The following is a 21,334-nucleotide window of genomic DNA, read 5'->3' as shown; positions in this document are numbered from 1 at the left end:
CTGGTTAATAATTTGATATGTTCAGAAACATACACAACCAAAATCTAACACTTAATTTAAAACCCGTAGACACCATTGAATTCTCCCCCTGCTAAAGCTGGAGAGTATAATTTTAAAGTTACAGGGATGAAAAAGATTTTCAAAACTGTCAAGTTTATTGAAAAGCTACTTGCTACCATTTTAAAAGGTAATTCACTTCAACAATTTGATGTTGACATTTTGCCTGTTAAGACCAGGATTATCTTTGTGCAGGATTTGACTATTGATATTGCTTAATCATCTTGATTTATTATTCAGATAAAGTGTTACCAAATGTGTCAAACATGAAATAACCTGCAGTGAGTATCTGTATTTGATAGATAAATAGCAGAATCCATTTAAAAGCAGCATGTACATTTCTTAAAGATGCTCCATCGCTGACAAAGGGTATTTTTTCAATATCAAAAACAGGAGCAGACGATTTATTACTTTTCACCAGTTACAAAAGTTACTTAATTTACACCATTACCATCATTGAAAAGTTTCAGCTTCTCATTTTACTTCACTTTAAAATTACAAAAAATAATTAATTGCATCCCGAAAAAATTCCATGGCAATATCCTATATGGAATGAAGTACTGATTGCACAGGGACCAAAGGCAAAATAAATTATTTTATATAATTTTTTGTTAATTAGACATACATGTATATGCACGATTAAACACAATTATTGTTCAAGTGATGGATATCATTTATGCTTTGTCGTTGGTGGAGCATATTTAAGATACATTCTAATATTTAAATGTCTTCCAAAATATTTTGGCAAAATATTGACTGTACATGTAATTAGGATGTTGTAATAAAAATAATAATCTCTAAGTTTAGTTTTCTGGTACATTTCATAAAACCTCTCTTTGTGATATTAAAAGTAAATTGAGTTCTGTTGTCACATAACAATATCAATATGATTTATATACAACTTATTTCTGCATAAAATCTACTTCTAACTCACAGTAAAGAGTTAAATATATACATTAAACAAAGCACATCTGGACCCTTTCAATAGAATATATATAATGTACTGGCTATTACTCTGCACGTTTCCAGATTCATAATTTTCTTGTCATAATTAACATTAAATTAATAATTAATATACAAGAAATTCTATCATCAACAAATGTTATTAATCTCTCTGAGAACCATTGTTTGGAAAAGACTTCCTTCAATAACCCATTGATCTAATATCTCATTAACAATAAAAAAAAATGTTGGACGGTAATTTATTAGCACAACCTATTTCGTCTTTGCATGTTAAAGAGTTAACTGCCCTTACAAGAAGGTATTGATTGTGACGTCATGTGTTATGCAGAACAATATATTTTTCAGAGAAAATAATGTAAATTCTGCTAAAAATCAATGACATTACAATCAATAGCTTCCTGCAAGGAAGATAATTCTATAATATTCAAAGATGGAAAAATCTCAAGGATATCTACAGGCACAGAGTAAATTTCATCTGAAAACATTGTACAATGTATAAAACTACTGAGATAACTACTTGTTTTATCGTCTCTGTGTAAGTATTTCTCATAATCTTGAGTTATCTTGAAGCACATTAGCTTTATTTTGTGACGCCATTAACATGAAAATTGGAGAAATTAATGCAATTTCCTCTAATGATGTTGAAATGGATACCTTGTCACAAGGGCAAATAACTCTGCCATTTAAAAACATTCCCAACCAACACCTGGATGAAGGAAACTTGTGGTTATTGTGTTGCTCTCATTCAAGCACAGAAATACTTAACCGGCTTAAGTAGAAATGATCAATCTGTTACAATATGGAAGAGGTCCGTTTTTATGTCAGAGTATATGGCAAGAAGGTTGAGTTAAGATTTAAATATTGTCCAGGTCTAACTCATCGTCCAGACTCACGTCTGAGATATCTGATGTTGATCCTCGGATTATAGCTGACCTCGCAGGTACAGTACTGGCAGCTATTTGATAAAAGGAAAAAGTGATTTTATGAAAGTAGATGACAATTTCAGTGTTACATTTGAGCAGATGGCACTTTATATCAAACTTTTTCCATGAAAACTACACTAAAATTTCTTGAAAAAAAATATGAAAAGTAATACAATTAAAGAATCCTAATTTTGAATTTCTCACAAAAAAACGAAGAGAAGTAAAATAAGATAAATATATCTCAGGGTAAATGGAAACAATACATTGTAGTCATAACATAACACCATAATTAACCCCAAATAATTCACAATAATATGTAAAGTATTGTTTTTACAATCATCAATACCCTTTTCTATATAAAAATCTACCTTTTAAACAGCGCAGTATCTCAACGTTCAAAGATCAACAGACCCTAAAAATGGACGTTTTTCATCATAAAGTTTCAGAACTTTTTCTATCAATGAAATTTGCCAACTTTAAATTATATATTAGCACAGAAAAATTGCACAAATAAGAGCAGTTTTTACAGATTTTGTCGTCAATATGATCCAATATATGGGAGCAATATATACCTTTTGATGATGATCCCCAGACACTGGTGCCATAGGTGTTAGTGGTATCAGAGGCGTGACTTCCTCGCACTGGTAATGGGGCTTTCCTGTCAATGACATTAGAAATCAGAATTATAAAATTATCAATAGTTGACTTTTTATCACAAAAGCTGCCTGATATCCAGAAACTTTGCCAGTGTAAATTTTTGCATATCATGTGTATGGAATATGACCTAGAGAGATTGACATTAGCCGACAACCATGTCCTGTCATCAGCTAGGATTAAAAGAGAGCATAACCATCCAATGGCTGCCACCATCGGATTTTCACAATATATCTTGAGATAGAAATACTCAACATGGGATTCATGTAGTAAGTAAAAGGTATGGTTCACTTATGATATTTGACCCACTTGTGGGAGCAGATCATTGCACTTATCATTGACCTACTTGTTGGAGCAAATCTATGGTTCACTTTGACCTACTTGTGGGAGCAGATCATTGGTTCACTTATATCATTGACCTACTTGTTGGAGCAATCTATGGTTCACTATATCATTTGGAGCAAATCATTGGTTCACTTATATCATTTGACCTATCAAATCTATGGTTCACTTATATCATTTGACCTACTTGTGGGAGCAGTTAAATGGTTCTCTTATAGCAGTTGACTTACTTTGGAGCAGATCTGGTAGGGGATATTTCGTCTTCTACTGACGACACATCCCAGTTACTGTCAGATTCATCCTGATAAAATGAAAAAAAGTTCGTGTTGTCATTATTTTAAAGTGCATTCTTTATATTAAAGCAGTACAAAACTTTGAGAAAGCTTACCATGTTGAAGTTGACATGATTTTTGACAACATAAGATATAACAATAATTCTACATTTTATATATTTAATAGACTGACTTTCAAACCTTATCTTCAGTCTATAAAGCAAACAAAAATTATACAATCTTGGCTACAGTGGACATCAAAACAAAAATGTCCCGTAAATCAAAAATATTACCATAAACTCATTCATCCCTGAAATTTAATAATGGACTGGCCTAGTCTTTGATTTAGAAGGACTGGCCTAGTCTTTGATTTAGAAGAGTCTAAATGTGTCTTCAGGGATGAATGAGTTCACTAGAATTAAGCTGACATACTTACATCATTTGTTTTGTTGCGTGACATGACATCAATTGCTCCTGCGGGTTTGGCTGCTTTCCTTCCCTGCAAAAAAATAAAAACAGAATTTTTACTGATGGTCAATGGGGTTAATATTGTTATATATACATAATATAATTTATTCATAATTTCAAACAGCAAAATGTCCAGAAAAGTGTTATCAAATCAGTTATTCCAATGCTTGAAGAACTTGATTTTGAGTGTCTGCATGAAAATATCACGAGTTGTCACCCTTTCCATAAAACTACATTCTTAAAGGGGAAAACAGCCAATCTGAAGACTAAAGAACCAGAAAATATCTATAAAATATATATTTTTATTTGAAACAAACCAGGACAACTTACAGCTAGCTGGTATTCGATGGACCGTGACAGTTCTGCGACCTTTTGACCTTTGGGTGGGCTTGAAGGTCCCCTCATTGGCATACTACTAGACCTCTGAATGGCTGGTTTACCAAATCCTCCCTGGTCCGTTTCACTGGAAGGGAAAACGCCACATCTCAACATTAAAATTCTCCATGGTTAATTTGCGAAACAAATTTATTTCATATTCAATTTAATTTCTTGATTATATTTCTGGTATCTAAGATCATATCAAGCAAAAGAACAAGACATCATCATTAACTCATTTTCCCCTAAAGACATATTTAGGCTATTCTAAATCAAAGAGAAGACCAGTCTATTATCGAATTTCAGGGGTGAATTAGTCAATTTTAAATACTAAGTATTAAAAAAAAATGAAATTAATTAAACTAAAAATTCTACAATAATTTCATTTATATTTAAAAAAAAAAAAAGTATAAAAAAAATAGAAATGAATGAAGCTAAAAATTCTACAATAATTTCATTTATATTTAAAAAAAAAGAAGAAAAAAAAAGAGAGTTTTGAAGTTAATTGAATGTACATAATTTGATCAATCTTAAACTTGAAAACAATTGTAAAATCAAGTAAAAGTGATGTTCTTTATCTGGATTAAAAAGTGATTTTAATTTTTCAGACATAAAGAAATGAATATCACAGTTTAGTCTTCAACCAAACCTACCTTTCATCGTCGTCCCAGTCATCTTCGTCGTCATTGTGTAGAGGTTTAGACATGACTGTTTTCACCTGCGGCCCTGGGGGACGAGCTGCCGGAGCTGGCTGATGAGGTGACGTCCGAGGTTTAGGGGTAGGAGACACATTACGAGGACCTGATTTGATTTGTCTTACATGTTGAAAGACTTGCTCTTCTTCACTCTCATCGTCGTCATCATCGTCTGAGTCCCACTGGGTACTAGTCCAATCCACACTGGATCTATTTAAAGAAATTAAAATAAGAAGTATAAAGGCAATGCTGTTCTTCTTGTTGAGGTTCCGTAATCCTGGCTTGGATACCTCATGAGTATGCAGGGCAATTGAGAAAGTGGGTAATATTAAAAGTTAATATCCAGTCGCAACTATCTCAGGATAGTTTATTTTCTGTATGTCTACAGGTTTCATCCAAACATGTTGGCTTCTTCAGTTCCTGAACATGTTTATGTGAAACAGATAGACGGACAGAAAATAAAGATAACCAACTATCCTGAGCTTGTTGCGATTTGATATTAACTTTAGTTAGTTAAAGAAATCAATTCAAAATGGGCGAAAATTTTGACATGTTATTTTTTATACAGTAATCAACTGAAAATCCTCTGGTCAGACAAACACGTCTTATAATCATTAGTTGTCGTGAAGTTGACCTACCCTGTACGTCCTCCACTGGTTGTTCCGGTTGACTGCATCGTACGCTGTGGACTAGAGACACGAGGTTGAGGTTTAGGGACTGGGTGTTGACTAGGGCGAGAGGGACTGCTTTTTGCTAATGACTGTGGGGCCTTACGCTGAATGCTAGCCTGGCTTGTAGGGCTGACGGCTTGTGGCCTCTGTGGACTTGTCGTCCTTGATCCAGCTGTAGAAATAAAATAGGGATTTAAAACCAAGAAAAACGTGGAACTTTAATATTATGTATGATTGTGTTTTATCCTGATATACATTCAGGAATACATTCACTATAATATAAACGAGGTAGATAACATAGCTGTAAACGTGGAAATTTGCGTACGGTGAACATTTATGCTAATAACTCGAAGGACTTTCAGCGTAAAAATTTCTACCATGTGTAAAGTTTGGTATTTGTTGAAACTATGTTGCAAAAGTTTAACAGGTGTATTTGTTGCAAAATTAATAACATATTAGTGAAATGTGTACCCATTTTAACCACGAAATTAAACATTCGTAAAAACATTCATGTTCATGTTATCAGGTTTTTATATCATACACAGTAGTATAACATCCTGACAATTACTACCTGGAGATGTGACAGGGGAACGCTTCATTTCTTTCAGCCTTTGTCGAGCCTGCTGGTCTGCGTATGCATCACACTGCCGCCGAAACTCCGGAAATATTGGGAATTTCTACAAAACAAAGAAAATCATTTTCAAATCATATAGAAATGATATTATTTAACTAACTTTCATAAGGAATAAATTTTGGGTACAAATATTATTTCAGAATACTATTTTGGGTTTAAGATTGTAAGACTTTGTTCCTTGCCAAGAATTATCTCCCTATTATTTGAATTATCTCCCTTCTATACAAATTATTTCTCATCTCTGTAAATTATATCTTTTCTGTTTTAATTATCTCCCTTCTACCAGTATGTGTTAATTAGTTATCTCCACTTACTATGTAAATAACCCTCGAGTGAGAAAATTATCTCCCTTTAGTAAAATTACTTCCCTTCTCCGTAAATTAAAATTATATCCTCAAGAAATCTTGAAAAAAAATCTTGACGCTTTACAAACCTGTATTGTTGCTTGTCTGCGTGTTTTGAGAAGTGCCATTTTACTGGCCAGAACATCATTTGGAACACCTCGCATCTCCTAATGAATTAAATTGAAACAGAAATTAAAATAGTGTAAAATCTTTATTTCACTGAAAGGTTATTAAAAAGAATACTGTCTATCTATCTTAAGTGATTTTTCGTGTATAGATTACAATTTGGTATGACATAGTTTGCATGTTGAACTCAATAATCTTACCGGTGGGATGCCAATCTTCTGGAGATGGTCCTGTAATAAGGAGGCAAGCTCATCACGCATCACCTTCAGTGTAGGATTCTTACGAAGTTCCTCCAGAAACTGGGTAGTTCTCAGTGTCAGCTCACCACTCCTACAACAGAGAAATCAATAAATGTAGATAGAAAAACTGAGCATGACCTGTTAGACACATCCAGTTACATTAACAAAATAGGCCTTAATACTGTCTTCAGAGAATTTGAAAGAAGTTTTTTTTAATTCTATAATATATTTCATGTGACTCAAATATTGAAATATTGTCTATAGATGTTTTAAAGAAGTTATTTTTATTTCTATAACATATATCAAGTGACTCAAATATTTAAATATTGTCCATAAATGTGTAAAAAATCAACTAATAATGAACTACTATTTATATTATTTGATTCAAAACCATCATTTAAAAAATGAACTACTATTTATATTATTTGATTCAAAACCATCATTTCAAAAACATAACTGTGTTTTATAATTGCTTCACATATTGTTGCATGTACACAATCACACCATGTTACAATTAGAAATTATCAGTTTTTAAAATGTTAATCAAAAGACTTTTCATCAAATTTCATCATCAAATTATTTGTCATTTTACAACATTTTGTTCTGGATAATAAAACCATATGTTAACCTCATCAGAATTCTATAAATAGATATTTTCCTTGTTAAAGGCGATATCTGTTCGCTCACAACAAATAAGAGATTTATCACAAAAGAAAGAGAACAAGGACTCTGCCTCACCTGTAGGTACTATGTAAGGACTGAGTCAGACTGTGAGACGCTGTGCCCATTTCTATCAAAAAAGGAAAATCATATCACAGGGTTAAAAGAGTTGAATAGCATATCAGTGTAGTTGACACATGAATATAAAAGAAATTATCTCTCTTATTTAGGGTTAAAGATCTGAAAGATATTTTCCTTTTTAGCTTTAACCCCTGAAAATTCATAATGGACTGGTCCAGTCTTTGATATAGAAGAATCTAAATGTGTCTTTAGGGTAAATGAGTTAAAGCAGGCTCGGATTTCTCGACAAAAACTTAAGTCCAAAACTGACTTAAGGCTAAAGTTTTCATATAAGTTACATAAGGAGAAAAACTTAAGTTTTGACTTAAGTCTGCACTTTTGTTTCGAGAAATCGGAGCCAGAACACAGTGTAATGTATTTTCTTTCATGGAGGGATAGAGAGACATGAAAGATATTTAATTTCCTTTAACAAATTGAACTAATTCACCCCTAAAATTTCATAATATACTGGTCTAGTATTTGATTTAAAAGAGTCTTAATGTGTCTTCAGGGAGGATGAATTAATGTCTAGATCAAACTTTTACCTGTAGTCTCATCATCTTCATCGTCGCTGGGCATCATCATACTCTTTCGTTGACTACTAGACTTTTCAAGTCGTAGAGGCGTCACCTCACTCTGGGCTAAGGCTTGCTGAAATAGATTATATCCCATACAATTATACATGAATCTTTCATTAATGTATAAGATGCAAAAATAATACAATGATGATTGGCAAGATTTTTTTAACTTTACAACTCTCACAGACTGGGTTTGATAGTTGTACAAAACAAATAATTCTATTGCAGCTCATAACAGAGCTCAATTTGATAGATAATTTATTTTCTTTCATACCTACAGGTGTATTACTGGCTGGTCTAGGGCAATACACTCATGCCGCCAGAGGCTGTATTGCATGGCCACCCAACAAAATTGCTATTTACTCGGTAAAAATTTTAACACTTTTTTCACAAACCTGACTGGTTTTACTATAAAAGATTCAAACAACGGAATTTTTGTTGAAAATTTCACGTAATTTTTCATGAATGAGAAATTGACTAGCAAGCCTCAGGTTTTACTACATTTTGTGACCCTCGGGTAGAATATCCCTATCCTTCATATCCACATATGGAAGAGTCTTATGATATTTGACCCAATTCCTATAAGCTCCCTTCCTCCTTTTTGAGGCCTCAATGTCACTTACTTTAAATGCAGACTGAAAATATAAAATATCATTTGAGTTCCGTTTCTTTGATGTCTTTTACAATTTGATTTTTCATGGCTTTTTATGGCTTATTTGTGCAATACCAATCCTATTTTATTTTTTCAATTTCTAAGTGCTCTAGGCACTTATTAAGTCTAATATGGTATCTGTTTTACTTGATGCGAGACAGTATCAATATTGAAGCACAGAAGTTTAATATGATGTTGTACCTCTTCCCTGAACATCTGTTCTACTTCATCTTCGTAATTCTGACTTCCCTGGCTCCTCAACAATTCTTCTTGTTCTCTGGATCGCTGTTGAGGTACAAAAACAAACAGTAATACAAAGTACACATCCACTAGTGTAGCTAGACTAAATTATCTCTCAAAAGCATATTGGAACTAATACAATCTTACAAGTGGACAGCGATATCACAACCCGAGTGAAAGATTTTGGCTGGTCAGCTCAAGACTTGCTGATAAAATTTCAGTTGCTTTCCAGTTTTTTCATTGCGTCATTATCACAGGAACTTTGTTAAGTGGTAAAATTGATGACATCATTGACAATGTGCTTGTGAGCTGTCTTACATCCCCTTCCACTATTAAAGAGTCCTTAGCAACCACAGGATATCCCTGTGAGTGAAGTAGAATGGAAAGTTATCTCCCCTTTATATATTTTAAACATACAACACATTTCCAAAAATTAAAAGTCAACTTTAATACCAGTTCCCTTAACATATTTACCCTTAAAGACTAATAAAGAACTGAACTCATTCACCCCTGAAGACACATTTAGATTCTTCTAAATCAAGGTCTAGAAAAGTCCACTATGGAATTTTAGGGGTGAATGAGTTTTTTTCAATAGAGTTCAAGTCTGTCATCAGAGGTGAGTGAGGTGCTATCACATACCTTGAGTGCAGACTGGACCTCTTTCTGGTGTTGCTGACCATCTTTACTTTTGGCTAGAGCTTGTCCAGCTTTCTCCAGAACAATGTTCAACTGTAATAGAAACACATGTATCGTAACACTACTGATACTAATTTTTTTTTGAGGGGGGGGGGGGGGTATTCATTTTTCATTTTTCCCAATTCATAGCAACCAGGCAGTATCCATCATATGTATCAGGTATGTACTCATTGTAGCACAAGGCCATTTACATGGATACCAAACTTCCTCCTGAAAATTTGGATCAAAGACTGTAAAACTACAAAATTAATTCACTGAAAAAGGGGTTCAGGCAAAACTACGAAATCAACTTGCCATATTGGTTTGATGGAGATCATTATTACTTATCTATAGCAGTCAAGGATTCACAACTTCTTAAATGTTTTTTGAATTAAAAAAAAAATCTTAAATTCTCAATTTCTGTGTTGATTGCAAGTTCATTTTCGTCTTGAAATATATTTCAGGCTAATTTGTTCATGGATAATGAATAATATGAAGCCTACCTTGCCAATGTCATCTGCATGTTGACGAGTCAAGCTCTGGACCTTTTTCTGCCATTTCTTCTCCTGCTTAGCAAACCTCATCTCAACATCAGATTCTACATTCTTAACCTGTAATTATATACATTTCGTGATATTGAAAAAAACTATTTTTAGTTTCTGATTATTTCAAGATGAGGGAATAGCTAATGATGTGCTATTCCGTCTTTGCATATTGCGGAGTTAGATCTCTTGCGGGTAGGTATCAATTTTACGTCATTATTTTGTAAGCGCAAATCACATCGTTTTCTCCGAAAAGTATAATGTTATGCAATGAAGGCCTCCAAAAGGAGAAAAGGCACTTATAGAAATAGCAGGCCGCTTATTGGGCTCAATATGGTACTTACCAAATACTTTAAAGGACTTACCTTAGCGCCAAGCTCTTCCTTAAGCATGGCCACCTCCTCTCGCTGCTTATGCAGTAATTCTTTTTCAACTTCAATATCGTCCTCTAATTCGCCGAGGCCTGACCTCTTCTTTGATAACTTGGCATTTATAGCTTGGAGTTCATTTATTTTCTGAGCCGAAGCGTTGATTTCCTTCTCGAATACTTCCTTCTCAGAGTCCTTGTGATTAAACAAAAATAACTACGATATTAAAATTGAACCAAGATTGTTGATCAATCTAAACCTATATTTATTGCAGGTAAATGGCTGATATTGGTGAAAACAAAAGATTTGCTAAACATAAGAAAATAATTTTTATCCAGTTTTTTTAAAAAATTATTTTTTAAGAATGGATTCTTAACTTACCGGCATAGGCTCTACTTGCTGTAGTTTAATCTTCTTCTCTTTTTCCTGAAATTAAAATATTTTTTTAAATTATTAATTTTTTTCTTCAAATCTTCATTGTTTTTTTCCACAGGATAAAAAAAAGGAAATAATTTACAAATTACCCACAAATTACCCATAATATGTTTTCAGAAATATCAAAGCTACATTATAATTAGTGTTCACCTGCCGGTGTAGATATCATGTATACCTGTTTGCGTCTGATTTTTTCCTGCTGTAGTTGAGTCTCTGTGGCGTGTAGCCTCTCTCTGAGTTCTTCCATCTGGAGCTGGAATTCTGACGGTTTTTCAGGCACCTGCTGTGTCGGTGCTGCAATAGATGCTGGACGGATGACAGACTGGTCACCATGACGACGGTTGATATGAGATTGCAGGAAAGAGCTGTTTAGGAAGGCCTTTGAGCAAAATGGACACTGCAAGGAAAATAAAAAAGAAATTAATGAATTCCATACCTATCATTCATTTGAGTTATTGGTACATGTATATTGTGTAATGGATAAAACATATATACTTTAAGATGCTCCACGCTGACAAATGTAATTTTTTCTCTATCAAAAACAGGAGTAGAAGAATATAGTATTTTCCTTCAGTTACAAAAGTTACTTACTTTACACTATTACAACAATTGAAAAGTTCGAGCTTCTAATTTTACTTCCTGATAAAGATATCAAAAATAATTAATGCGTACCGAAAAAATTCTGTGGCACTATGTCCTATATGGAATCAAGTACTAATTGCGCATGACCCAAAAGCAAAACAAATCATTTTATATTATTTTTTGTGCTAATTAGACAAATATATCTACACAATAAAACAAAATTTATTGTTTAAATGATGAGTATCGTTTATACCCTGCCGGCAGTGGAGCATTTTAAAAACTAAAACATCAAATTCTATTTCCAAAACATTCCATTACAGTGGAACTGGGTTAATACGAACTCGAAGGCACCGAGAAAAAATTTCAAGTTATCCGAGTGTTCGAATTAAGCAAGTCCTCAATTCAGACTACCGACGATCCCTTTACATGGAAATAGATCTACTTGTTCCGTGTCGTAAAACGCGTGAGCAAGAAAGATATAAAAATAGTCGATGTTGGTTGCAAAATTATAACAATAAAACATAAATAAATCCAAAATTTCGATTTACAACTGCAGTCATAAATTTTTTTTACGCACATAGAAATAACAGACATATCTTACGTAACTGAGACACATTGTTCATAGGAAGTTGTGTAGAAAGTAATTCTTCGCATGTCAACTCATGATCAAACGATGATGGCTGGTGAACGATGTGAAATCTATTTTGCCGAGTAAAAAGTTCAAAGCACTAACATTATTCACACCTAAATAATTGTAGCATCGCTCTATAAACACAGTTATCGTGTATGGCTCCAAGTTGTGATTGCATTTGAAACAGTGCCAGGCGGCTCGGGATTAGTTTCGCCCGAGTGACCACACCATACATGTGACAGGCGGCCGAGGGCACCTGTTTTTTATGATGTCGCCATTTCAGTTGGGGTAATGTTTATGTAAGTAATGATCATGTACTGCAACTTTATAATTGATTATCGCTGATGATTCTGGATACCATATAACTTTGGTTCATTGCTAAACATTAAAGAGTTTTTCCATGTTTTTGTAGTTGTAAGCGGCTTTTGAAATGCCATTTTACAGAAATATTTTTGAAAAAGATATCGGCATTTCGGCTATCTCGGTGTCCAAAAAATCTCAATTTGTCTTAAACGAATATTTAATGTATGATTTTTGTCGTGCGGACCAAAAATTTACTTCGTCTCATCCGAGTTTTTTTTAGTTTTCCGAATTCAAATTTTCCGAGTTTGTTAAACAAAGATAAAGAAGAAATTCGGCCGGGACCGGCAAAGTATTTCGTATTAAACCGGGTTGTCGAATTATCCTAGTTCGTATCAAGCAAGTTCCACTGTATATCGTTTTAATGTTGAATTTGTGATATTTTGCTCCACAGAAACCTAACTCTATAAGGTTACCTTGTTATAACTGCCTGAGCCAGCATGAATGAGTTGTTGTTGTGCCATCAGTAACTTCTTCCGTTTGTGACTCTCTTTCTTCACATCGGCTAATTGTTGCTTTAGTTTTTCTTCTGTCTGTTTCACCTCATTTTGCTCCTGAAATGTTAATCTTAAAGATTAGCAAAATTGAAATGAAAATTGATTTTTTATTCAACCTCCTAGGTTTACAATTTTACGAACAAAAAGTGTCTTGATTAAGGCAAGTTTCTTAATATATACAATACAACACCCCTTCACAACCACCTGTGTATAAAGACCACCTGCTTAATAAGACCACTTTTAAGGTCCCAAATAACCAAATTCAACTTTTTTTTCCTTGATACAGCTGATTTTCAGCCCCATTCCCAATCTAAAATACCCATGGTTTTTTTCATAATTCCTCAAGCTGATTTCAACAAACGCCTAAAGTTGTTTTGTTTTCGGTGCATGCACAGTCCGAACTTTATTCTATATAGGACATAGTGCCAAGGAATTTTTTCGGAATGCAATTAATTATTTCTAATATTTTTATCTTGAAGTAAAATTAGAAGCTCAAACTTTCCATTGGAGGTAATGGTGTAAATTATGTAACTTTTGTAACTGAAGAAAAATACCAAATCATCTGATCCTGTTTTTGATAGTGAAAAAATACAATTTGTCATCGGTGGAGCATCTTTAAGAAAGGCTAGTCCAAAATTGGTTCCACTTAATTAAGTGCCCCCTTATTTTTTTTCATTTTTAAACATCTAAGGTACTTATTGGAACAAATACAGTTCTAAGTTGCCATGCTTTCCTCTACTCACCTCCTGTGTTTTCTTCATTTTTTCCTCCATCGAGGATATGACACCGGTAAGATACTCCTGGGAATGCTGAGGAAAATAAATTTATACATTAATTAAAGTCTGAATATTAATTTTAATGATACATTATCTCTTTTTATAAAACAAAAAAAAATTTTTTTTTAGTCCTTAGTAGTTTCTGAGAGACAGTTAACTTTTTTTATCAAATGTTGATTTGTTTTGTTTTTAATTTGATTTTGTTCTCTTTCCTATTTGGGGGAGGGGAGATAACTGCACATGTAATATTACTATTTTTTTGAGTGGGGGAGGAGGAAGGTATCATTATGATGATTTTCATTTAAGTCAGAATTATTTTGAAATTGTCATAAACATGTATATGCAATGTCACTGTGGTGTTTGATATAAAGTCTAATGATGTAATTAATTAACATGCTGAAAATAGCATTCTTTAACTTAATTCATGAAAATAGAATTCTGTGGATCTACCTTAAAAGTTTGTAAATTGGTATTATTTCACTGATAATATCAAAAGTACATGTATAATTAATTATAAATTTCTAAAGCTCACCAGTAAATACTCAATGGACAGCTGGGCTAGTTTGAACAACTTGACGAAGTTGGGATCCACCATACGCAAGTCCTGTAAACAAAAGAGAAACATAAAACAAATGAATGACCTGCGGAGCTGAAAGGATAGATAGGTGATTGTTTCTACAAGAAGTGTAAATTATAAAGCATTTTGAATTGTTGAGATATAGATATTTAAATATTAATAAAATAAAACATTTTTTTCTGTTTTCTTTCTATTGGTTAACAGCCTGGAATTAACACAATAAAGTGTACACACAACACATTTTGATGAATTTTTCATTATAAACATAGACTTGGTGTATGTGAAAAATGTCATGAATTACAAAAACATCAATACAAACCTATACAATAGAAACTAACTGAAGATACTGTCATACAGGTGAGAAAGTTTGAGAATGTTTTATCATATAATTTTTACTTAAAAAAGTTAAATGCATTCTTGATTTAAATGCATTCAAATCTTGAAAGTACTTAAAACTTACCAATTCTGCTTCAATATTACAAAATGTTATGTTCATGATGTTTTCCTGCAGAGCGTTGAAGTCCAAAGTTTGTGCTATCTGGTTGATATCAACAGATGCTATCTTGCGCCAATCCACTCTCTCAAACCTTTTTCTGAATGCGAAGCTTTTCCCATTCTGTTTCGGAGGTCCGTATCCATTCATATGGCTACCATAACTGGAGTTACTATAGGGACTCCCCATAGAAGGGTTGTGCATGTGGGAATACATGAATTCTGTTGCCATGGTTACTGAAATTTCAAAACAATTATGATCATATGAGCAATCAAGATCTTTTGCTCTACTTGTAAAGCCAAGATATTTCTAAGAAAATCTTTGAATTTCTGTATTTATCTGTGGAAAAACGTGTCATAGTAAATTCTTTCCTGATGATATTACATTCACGTGTCCTGGACAGTAAGTGAACTAGAGCCTTCGAGTAACTAATAAAGAGTAAAAAAATAGTATTGGTGTGTAAACATGTTTCATACGGGGATTATACCGTCACAAAAATCACTTCAAAAGATGACGTCACAATCATTGGAAGGTTGGACTAATCACTGATAAATTGTACTTTACCCTCATCGTTTTGGGATCCGTATTAATTAACCTGCTCCTTTCACATATATTTCTCAAGAGCATAACAGTACACTTAAAAAATTACAAAACTCAAAAGTTTATAACAAAATTTTTTTCCAATGTTGGCCCTGCAGGTAGGGCGTTAGAATTGTACCTGCTGTCCCATTTGCATGATCGTAACAGGCGACTAAATTTAGGATCTTATCTTTTCTCTTCTTCCTAACTGACTTTATCTTTCCTAATGCCTCCCTTGGCACCGCCTCACTTTTGGCCTATAGTTGAACGTTCGCCCCTGTGAGGAAGGCTCTGGGTTCTGTCCCCTGGCCGAGACACACCAAAGTCTATAAAAGTGGTAGTTTCTGCTCCTGTTTAGCGCTTAGCATACAGGGATGGGACGACTGGTTCACCCGTTGTCAGTATAATGTGACCGGGTGGGGTTCTTGCTTGGTGTCTTCAGCGTCATGCTTCAGTGATATAGTACTATAAAAAGGGCAACAGTTCCACTATACAAGAAGACACAACATGAATATACCACAGTCTCCCAAAACACGCACCTCGCATTACATACACCCAACACACAGCATACATGGGAGGCCGTCCTTACATGACCATAGCTGTTAATAGGACGTTAATTAATCAATCAAACAAACAAACAAAAAAAAAAAAACAGTTTTCGTCATTACATTTGGTTTGGTTTGGTTTTGTATTTAGTTTTACGTCCTATTAACAGCCAGGGTCATGTAAGGACGTGCCAGTTATATTTGTGGCAAGACTGGCCACCAGACCCTTAGTCATTGATAAGACTTTCTCAGCAGAGTTCTGTACTAGATTATCTCCCCCGAGACTGGCCACCAGACCCTTAGTCATTGATACATAGATTATCTCCCCCTAGACTGGCCACCAGACCCTCAGTCATTGATAAGACTTTTCTCAGCAGAGTTCTTCACTAGATTTATCTCCCCCTAGGCTGGCCACCAGACCCTTAGGGTCATTGATAAGATTATCCTTTCTCAGCAGAGACCCTCTGGTCTTTGACTAAGATTCTTCATTATTATCTCCGCCTAGACTGGCCACCAGACCCTAAGGTCATTGATAATAGACTTTCTCAGCAGAGTTCTTTACTAGATTATCTCCCCCTAGACTGGCCACCAGACCCTAAGTCATTGATAAGACTTTCTCAGCAGAGTTCTTTACTAGATTATCTCCCCCTAGACTGCCCACCAGACCCTAAGTCATTGATAAGACTTTCTCACCAGCAGAGTTTATTTACTAGATTATCTTCCCCCTAGACTGGCCACCAGACCCTAAGTCACTGATAAGACTTTCTCAGCAGAGTTCTTCACTAGATATCTCCCCCTAGACTGGCCACCAGACCCTAAGTCATTGATAAGACTTTCTCAGCAGAGTTCTTCACTAGATTATCTCCCCCTAAGACTGGCCACCAGACCCAAGTCATTGATAAGACTTTCTCAGCAGAGTTCTTCACTAGATTATCTCCCCCTAGACTGGCCACCAGACCCTAAGTCATTGATAAGACTTTCTCAGCAGAGTTCTTAACTAGATTATCTCCCCCTAGACTGGCCACCAGACCCTAAGTCACTGATAAGACTTTCTCAGCAGAGTTCTTTACTAGATTAATCCCCCTGAGACTGGCGACCCGACCCTAATTAATAAGTTTATTGATAAGACTTTCTCAGCAGGTTATCTCTCCCCTAGACTGGCCACCAGACCCTAAGTCATTGATAAGACTTTCTCAGCAGAGTTCTTTACTAGATTAACTCCCCTGAGACTGGCGACCCGACCCTAATTAATAAGTTATTGATAAGACTTTCTCAGCAGAAATCTTTACTGGATTATCTCCCCCTAGACTGGCCACCAGACCCTAAGTCATTGATAAGACTTTCTCAGCAGAAATCTTTACTAGATTATCTCCTCCTAGACTGGCCAGCAGACCCTAAGTTGTTGATAAGACTTTCTCAGCAGAGTTCTGTACTAGATTATCTCCTCCTAGACTGGCCACTAGACCCTAAGTTGTTAATAAGACTTTCTCAGCAAAGCTCTTTACAAGTTTATCTCTCCCTAGTTTAAAACTAAAACATGTAGTGGACACCAAAATAATCAAGTCCCAAATTTTTGTGATATTTTTTTCCAATATTATAAAGACTTGTGGCCAGTCTATATATAGTTTACAGTGCTCTATTGAAAGAGAGGGTTACAACTTTGACTTCTGTGCCAATCCAAAACTTAACAGTGATATTTTGATAAAAGTTGTGTGGGTATAGAGTAAAGTAATTGATGATTAGCTGCAATATTGAAGCTCAAAAGACTTTTAGACCGATAATGGTGTCGTCTTTAGAGCTACAATCGGTGCCTATTACTGCTAATGGAGCAAAGAAATGCTTGTGCAAACCATTATTAAAATGTCTGTATGCATTTTATCTTACTTGTTTGATATCACTTACCCACTAGGCAATAAAACTTAACCGTATGAAATATCAAAGTCACAGCGAGACATTATTTTTTCACATATAAATATGACGGTCTTTTCGAAGGAAAACTATTCTACAAGTTTACAAATTATGAATTTGACGTCTTATGAGTGTTAAAGTAGATATTAAGAATGGTCATTATGTTTCTTTTGGGCAAAGATAATATATAAATGCATGTATACGCTTAAAATAATTAGTAACCTACAACAAAGTATAGAAAACTGTGCCCGAGTGTTTTTCTGAGGCAGTGCTCCTCTACCACATATAAGGACCATTTCGTATCCGGCCGAAAGGTAAAGTAGGCCAGGTACGTATATTCGTTCTAAATCGATGATAGCTAGCAATGGTGCAAATATCAATCTGAAACAAGGGCAGGGATATGTAGACTCTTAAAAATAACTGGAATTTACCTGATTTTTCTAATTTTCTTCTGACTTTATTTCTGGATGTAAGCGCTCATGCTAACTGGGATAAGTAATAACAAGTATTGTAGGGGTAATTTGGACACGTGATACAATTTTAGGGGTAATTGACAGGTTTTCAATGGATATTTTACCCATGAGCGCATCTTAACTGGAGCACTGTTATATATAACAATTATGCACAAAATGTATAATGTACAATGTATTAATCATTGCACTTATCTGAAACATGTTCAAGGTTGTTTAATTTACTTGTTTTGTGCTAAAATTTGAGTGTGTGATTGCCAAAAATAAGTACACTGTTACTGTATATAATTTATAATCTGAAGCTGAGTATTAGGCAATCAGTAAAGCATCTAATTATATTGAATATTGTTCACAGTTCAGAGGCCTAGGTTCCCATGTTCAAACCCTGGTCTGGCCTTTCATTTCGCAGCTTCTCTTACAAAGTACTGGTGCTTATATAGCTATGATCAATTATTGTTTCGAGTGAATACTCCACAAAGAGATACTCAAACTTGGATTGTGACTTTGGGATGATCGAAGGCCAAAAAGTTCAGGGTGGAACGGTTCAGGAGCAGGTTGGTCTCTGAGTAATGACCAGGTAGTTCAGTGGGTAGAATATGCTGGCTTAATTCTAATGTTCAGAGGGTCCTGTGTTCGATCAAAGTCTAGTCAAGCCATACTCCTCCTACATTTGTAGATATCTACATCATAATTCTGCATCTTTTTCTTCTTCTCAAATTATCTTAAACCTTTCAATTCAGACAGACAGCCACACATAACTCAAAAATTGACAATTTTTGCAATTAATTTTTGAGGCAAGTGAAACTGTAGGGGTTTCAATAATAGACGGTACCTGGTACTTTTTGCCAGTTGAACATGGCTGTGGTACCGCCTGATTTGGGCTAAATTACATTAGATAGTATACAGATGGTAAAGAAAAGTACCCCCTGAAATTGCAATTGTACCACCCCTATTGAAAGATAATGAAACCCCGGAAACTCTTACCTCAATAGGGACATGGGCCCTTATTGATTCAAAAATCAAATACGGTACATTAATATTAATCATGTCATCGGATCCTACCAAAAACTACTCAGGGGTTGTGCTAGGTACTCCCGAATGGGGTCCTTTTCAGATCTAGATAAAATGGAGTCCATCTGTATATAATTTGAACGGACTTACAGCAAAAATGTTGTGTCATTTTCATTGTCCATGTGCTCAAAAATGATATATCAGGACAGCGTAAACAAAAACACAGATATGTATGACAAATGTTTTTGGTCTGTATCATAACCTTATGACGTTTGAAGATGTTGATAAACAGGCCACCTGTATTGTCATTTAAATTGTTTGAAAAAACACTATTTCAAAATTAAGAAAAAATATATATATACTTACTTTATCAAGTGTTTTTCATACTAAATATACATCCAATGTAGATCCGTGAACATTCTTAAAAATGTATCGTCTAGGAAGCATAACAATATCAAAATATTGCATGCACACAGCAGACACAAACGAGTCCGAACATGAATATCGAGGCGGGTACCATCACATTTTCAAACACTGATTATTAATCGGGTCGTTATAAATACGCTAATTAATAAGCATCATATAGTAGTTAAGTGACCAATCTCTCGCTATCAGATCGCTGTAAGAAACAAACACTATCCCATTCGATAGACAAAGCACAGGTAACATACGACAACGACCGTCACTTCGACACTCACACAGGTGTGAATTTGACAGGTGTTGACAGATTTGTAGCATGCGTGCAATATTTTATCCGTATGATATAACCACTGCATGGTATGACCTACCTTATCACAAGAAATCCATACAGTCGTAGTACGATCGCAATCGCTAAATCAACGGGTTAAAACGAAGAGTTCAGTGAAAAAAGTCGCCTTCGCGACAATCAACAACTTCTAGGATTCCATGATGGAATTTGCATCTCGCCCCAAACGAGATTTGACGTGAGCAAATTTAATCTGTGTGCGTTCGATACACAACATCTACGTTACAACTCCGGTTGTCGAGTTTTTCAGCTTTCGATTTTAACGTCATGTAACTTTAAATAAATATATATATATATATATATTCATGATCTTTATCGGTAAATGTGAAATAACTGTTTCGTAAGACCACTTGGCATACACTACCGATCGAGATAGTATTTCGGCAGTTGACAATATAAATTTTTAATGCATTTCGATCGTTACCCCAAATGCCAGTTTCACCTAAATAATGCAGATGCAATGTCACAATATATAGGCATATAATCAAACTTGAACAACAGATGGTGATGCAATCTGAGCTTATTTTTGGTCATCTTCCCCGAAAGGATGGTCAGCTAAATATCAAATTTATGTGTGACTCGATCCAATAAAGAGTAGATGTCCCAACACTAATCCCTGTAGTAATCCACGCAAAAGTAACATTAGCCCTCTGAATCCGGCTGGCCACCAGTCTATAGAATATTGGGGGAAATAGCTTGATTATTTTTGTCTCTATGTTACTTATTTTCAAACTAGGGGGAGATAACCTAGTTAAAACGGAGAATTGGAAATATTTAGTTTACAATATGTTATTCTTATATACTCTAAAATATGTTCCTGGTCCTGGTTTCATGAACATTCCTTAGACTCCCTTAACTTAAAACACTTTAACTTCATAGGAAAGCATTACATTTTTGAAAATATGACTATCTTTCTCTTCAAAATTCATTCCGTATTCTTCATCTGCATGTAACTTATTTTCACCGTTTGGAATATACTGTGTAGTCATGATATTTTATATAGGACCAGAAACATACATATGTACAAAATATGTTAAGATAGACTACAATTTGTTTGACTTGCAACAGAGACATAAATAATTTAATAAATCTATCTCTGCTCGTAT

The 21,334-nt window shown here is 34.5% G+C and overlaps 1 protein-coding gene across 1 annotated transcript; it reads right to left on the bottom strand.

The window, feature by feature from the left end:
* Positions 1-700: 700 nt before the first annotated feature.
* On the bottom strand, positions 701-20,385 carry LOC138307431 (cilium assembly protein DZIP1-like). The gene is made up of 23 exons (XM_069248177.1): positions 20,251-20,385; positions 14,917-15,185; positions 14,412-14,483; positions 13,847-13,912; positions 13,023-13,160; positions 11,209-11,430; positions 10,980-11,024; positions 10,596-10,793; positions 10,192-10,299; positions 9,653-9,742; positions 8,975-9,058; positions 8,089-8,194; positions 7,502-7,553; positions 6,725-6,854; positions 6,488-6,565; positions 5,992-6,097; positions 5,388-5,592; positions 4,708-4,959; positions 4,010-4,142; positions 3,648-3,710; positions 3,170-3,240; positions 2,516-2,601; positions 701-1,975 (listed from the first exon to the last, which is right to left on the bottom strand). The coding sequence occupies exons 2-23, from the start codon at positions 15,178-15,180 to the stop codon at positions 1,875-1,877; spliced, it is 2,670 nt and encodes an 889-aa protein (XP_069104278.1). The 5' UTR covers positions 15,181-15,185; positions 20,251-20,385; the 3' UTR covers positions 701-1,874.
* Positions 20,386-21,334: the final 949 nt, after the last annotated feature.

Source organism: Argopecten irradians, chromosome 14 (assembly GCF_041381155.1).
Source record: "Argopecten irradians isolate NY chromosome 14, Ai_NY, whole genome shotgun sequence".
Classification (NCBI taxonomy): Eukaryota; Metazoa; Mollusca; class Bivalvia; order Pectinida; family Pectinidae; genus Argopecten; species Argopecten irradians.
The sequence above is the reverse complement of the archived record's forward strand: the minus strand, read 5'-3'. Positions and strand labels throughout refer to the sequence as shown.

Excerpts from the sequence above, each read along its gene's own strand:
- LOC138307431 (XM_069248177.1), bottom strand. The coding sequence starts at position 15,180 with ATGGCAACAGAATTCATGTATTCCCACATGCACAACCCTTCTATGGGG. Across the intron at positions 14,484-14,916 it reads GTAATATTGAAGCAGAATTG|GACTTGCGTATGGTGGATCC; the intron begins GTAAGTTTTAAG and ends TTTTGTTTACAG. Across the intron at positions 6,855-7,501 it reads TCCTTACATAGTACCTACAG|GAGTGGTGAGCTGACACTGA; the intron begins GTGAGGCAGAGT and ends TCTCTGTTGTAG.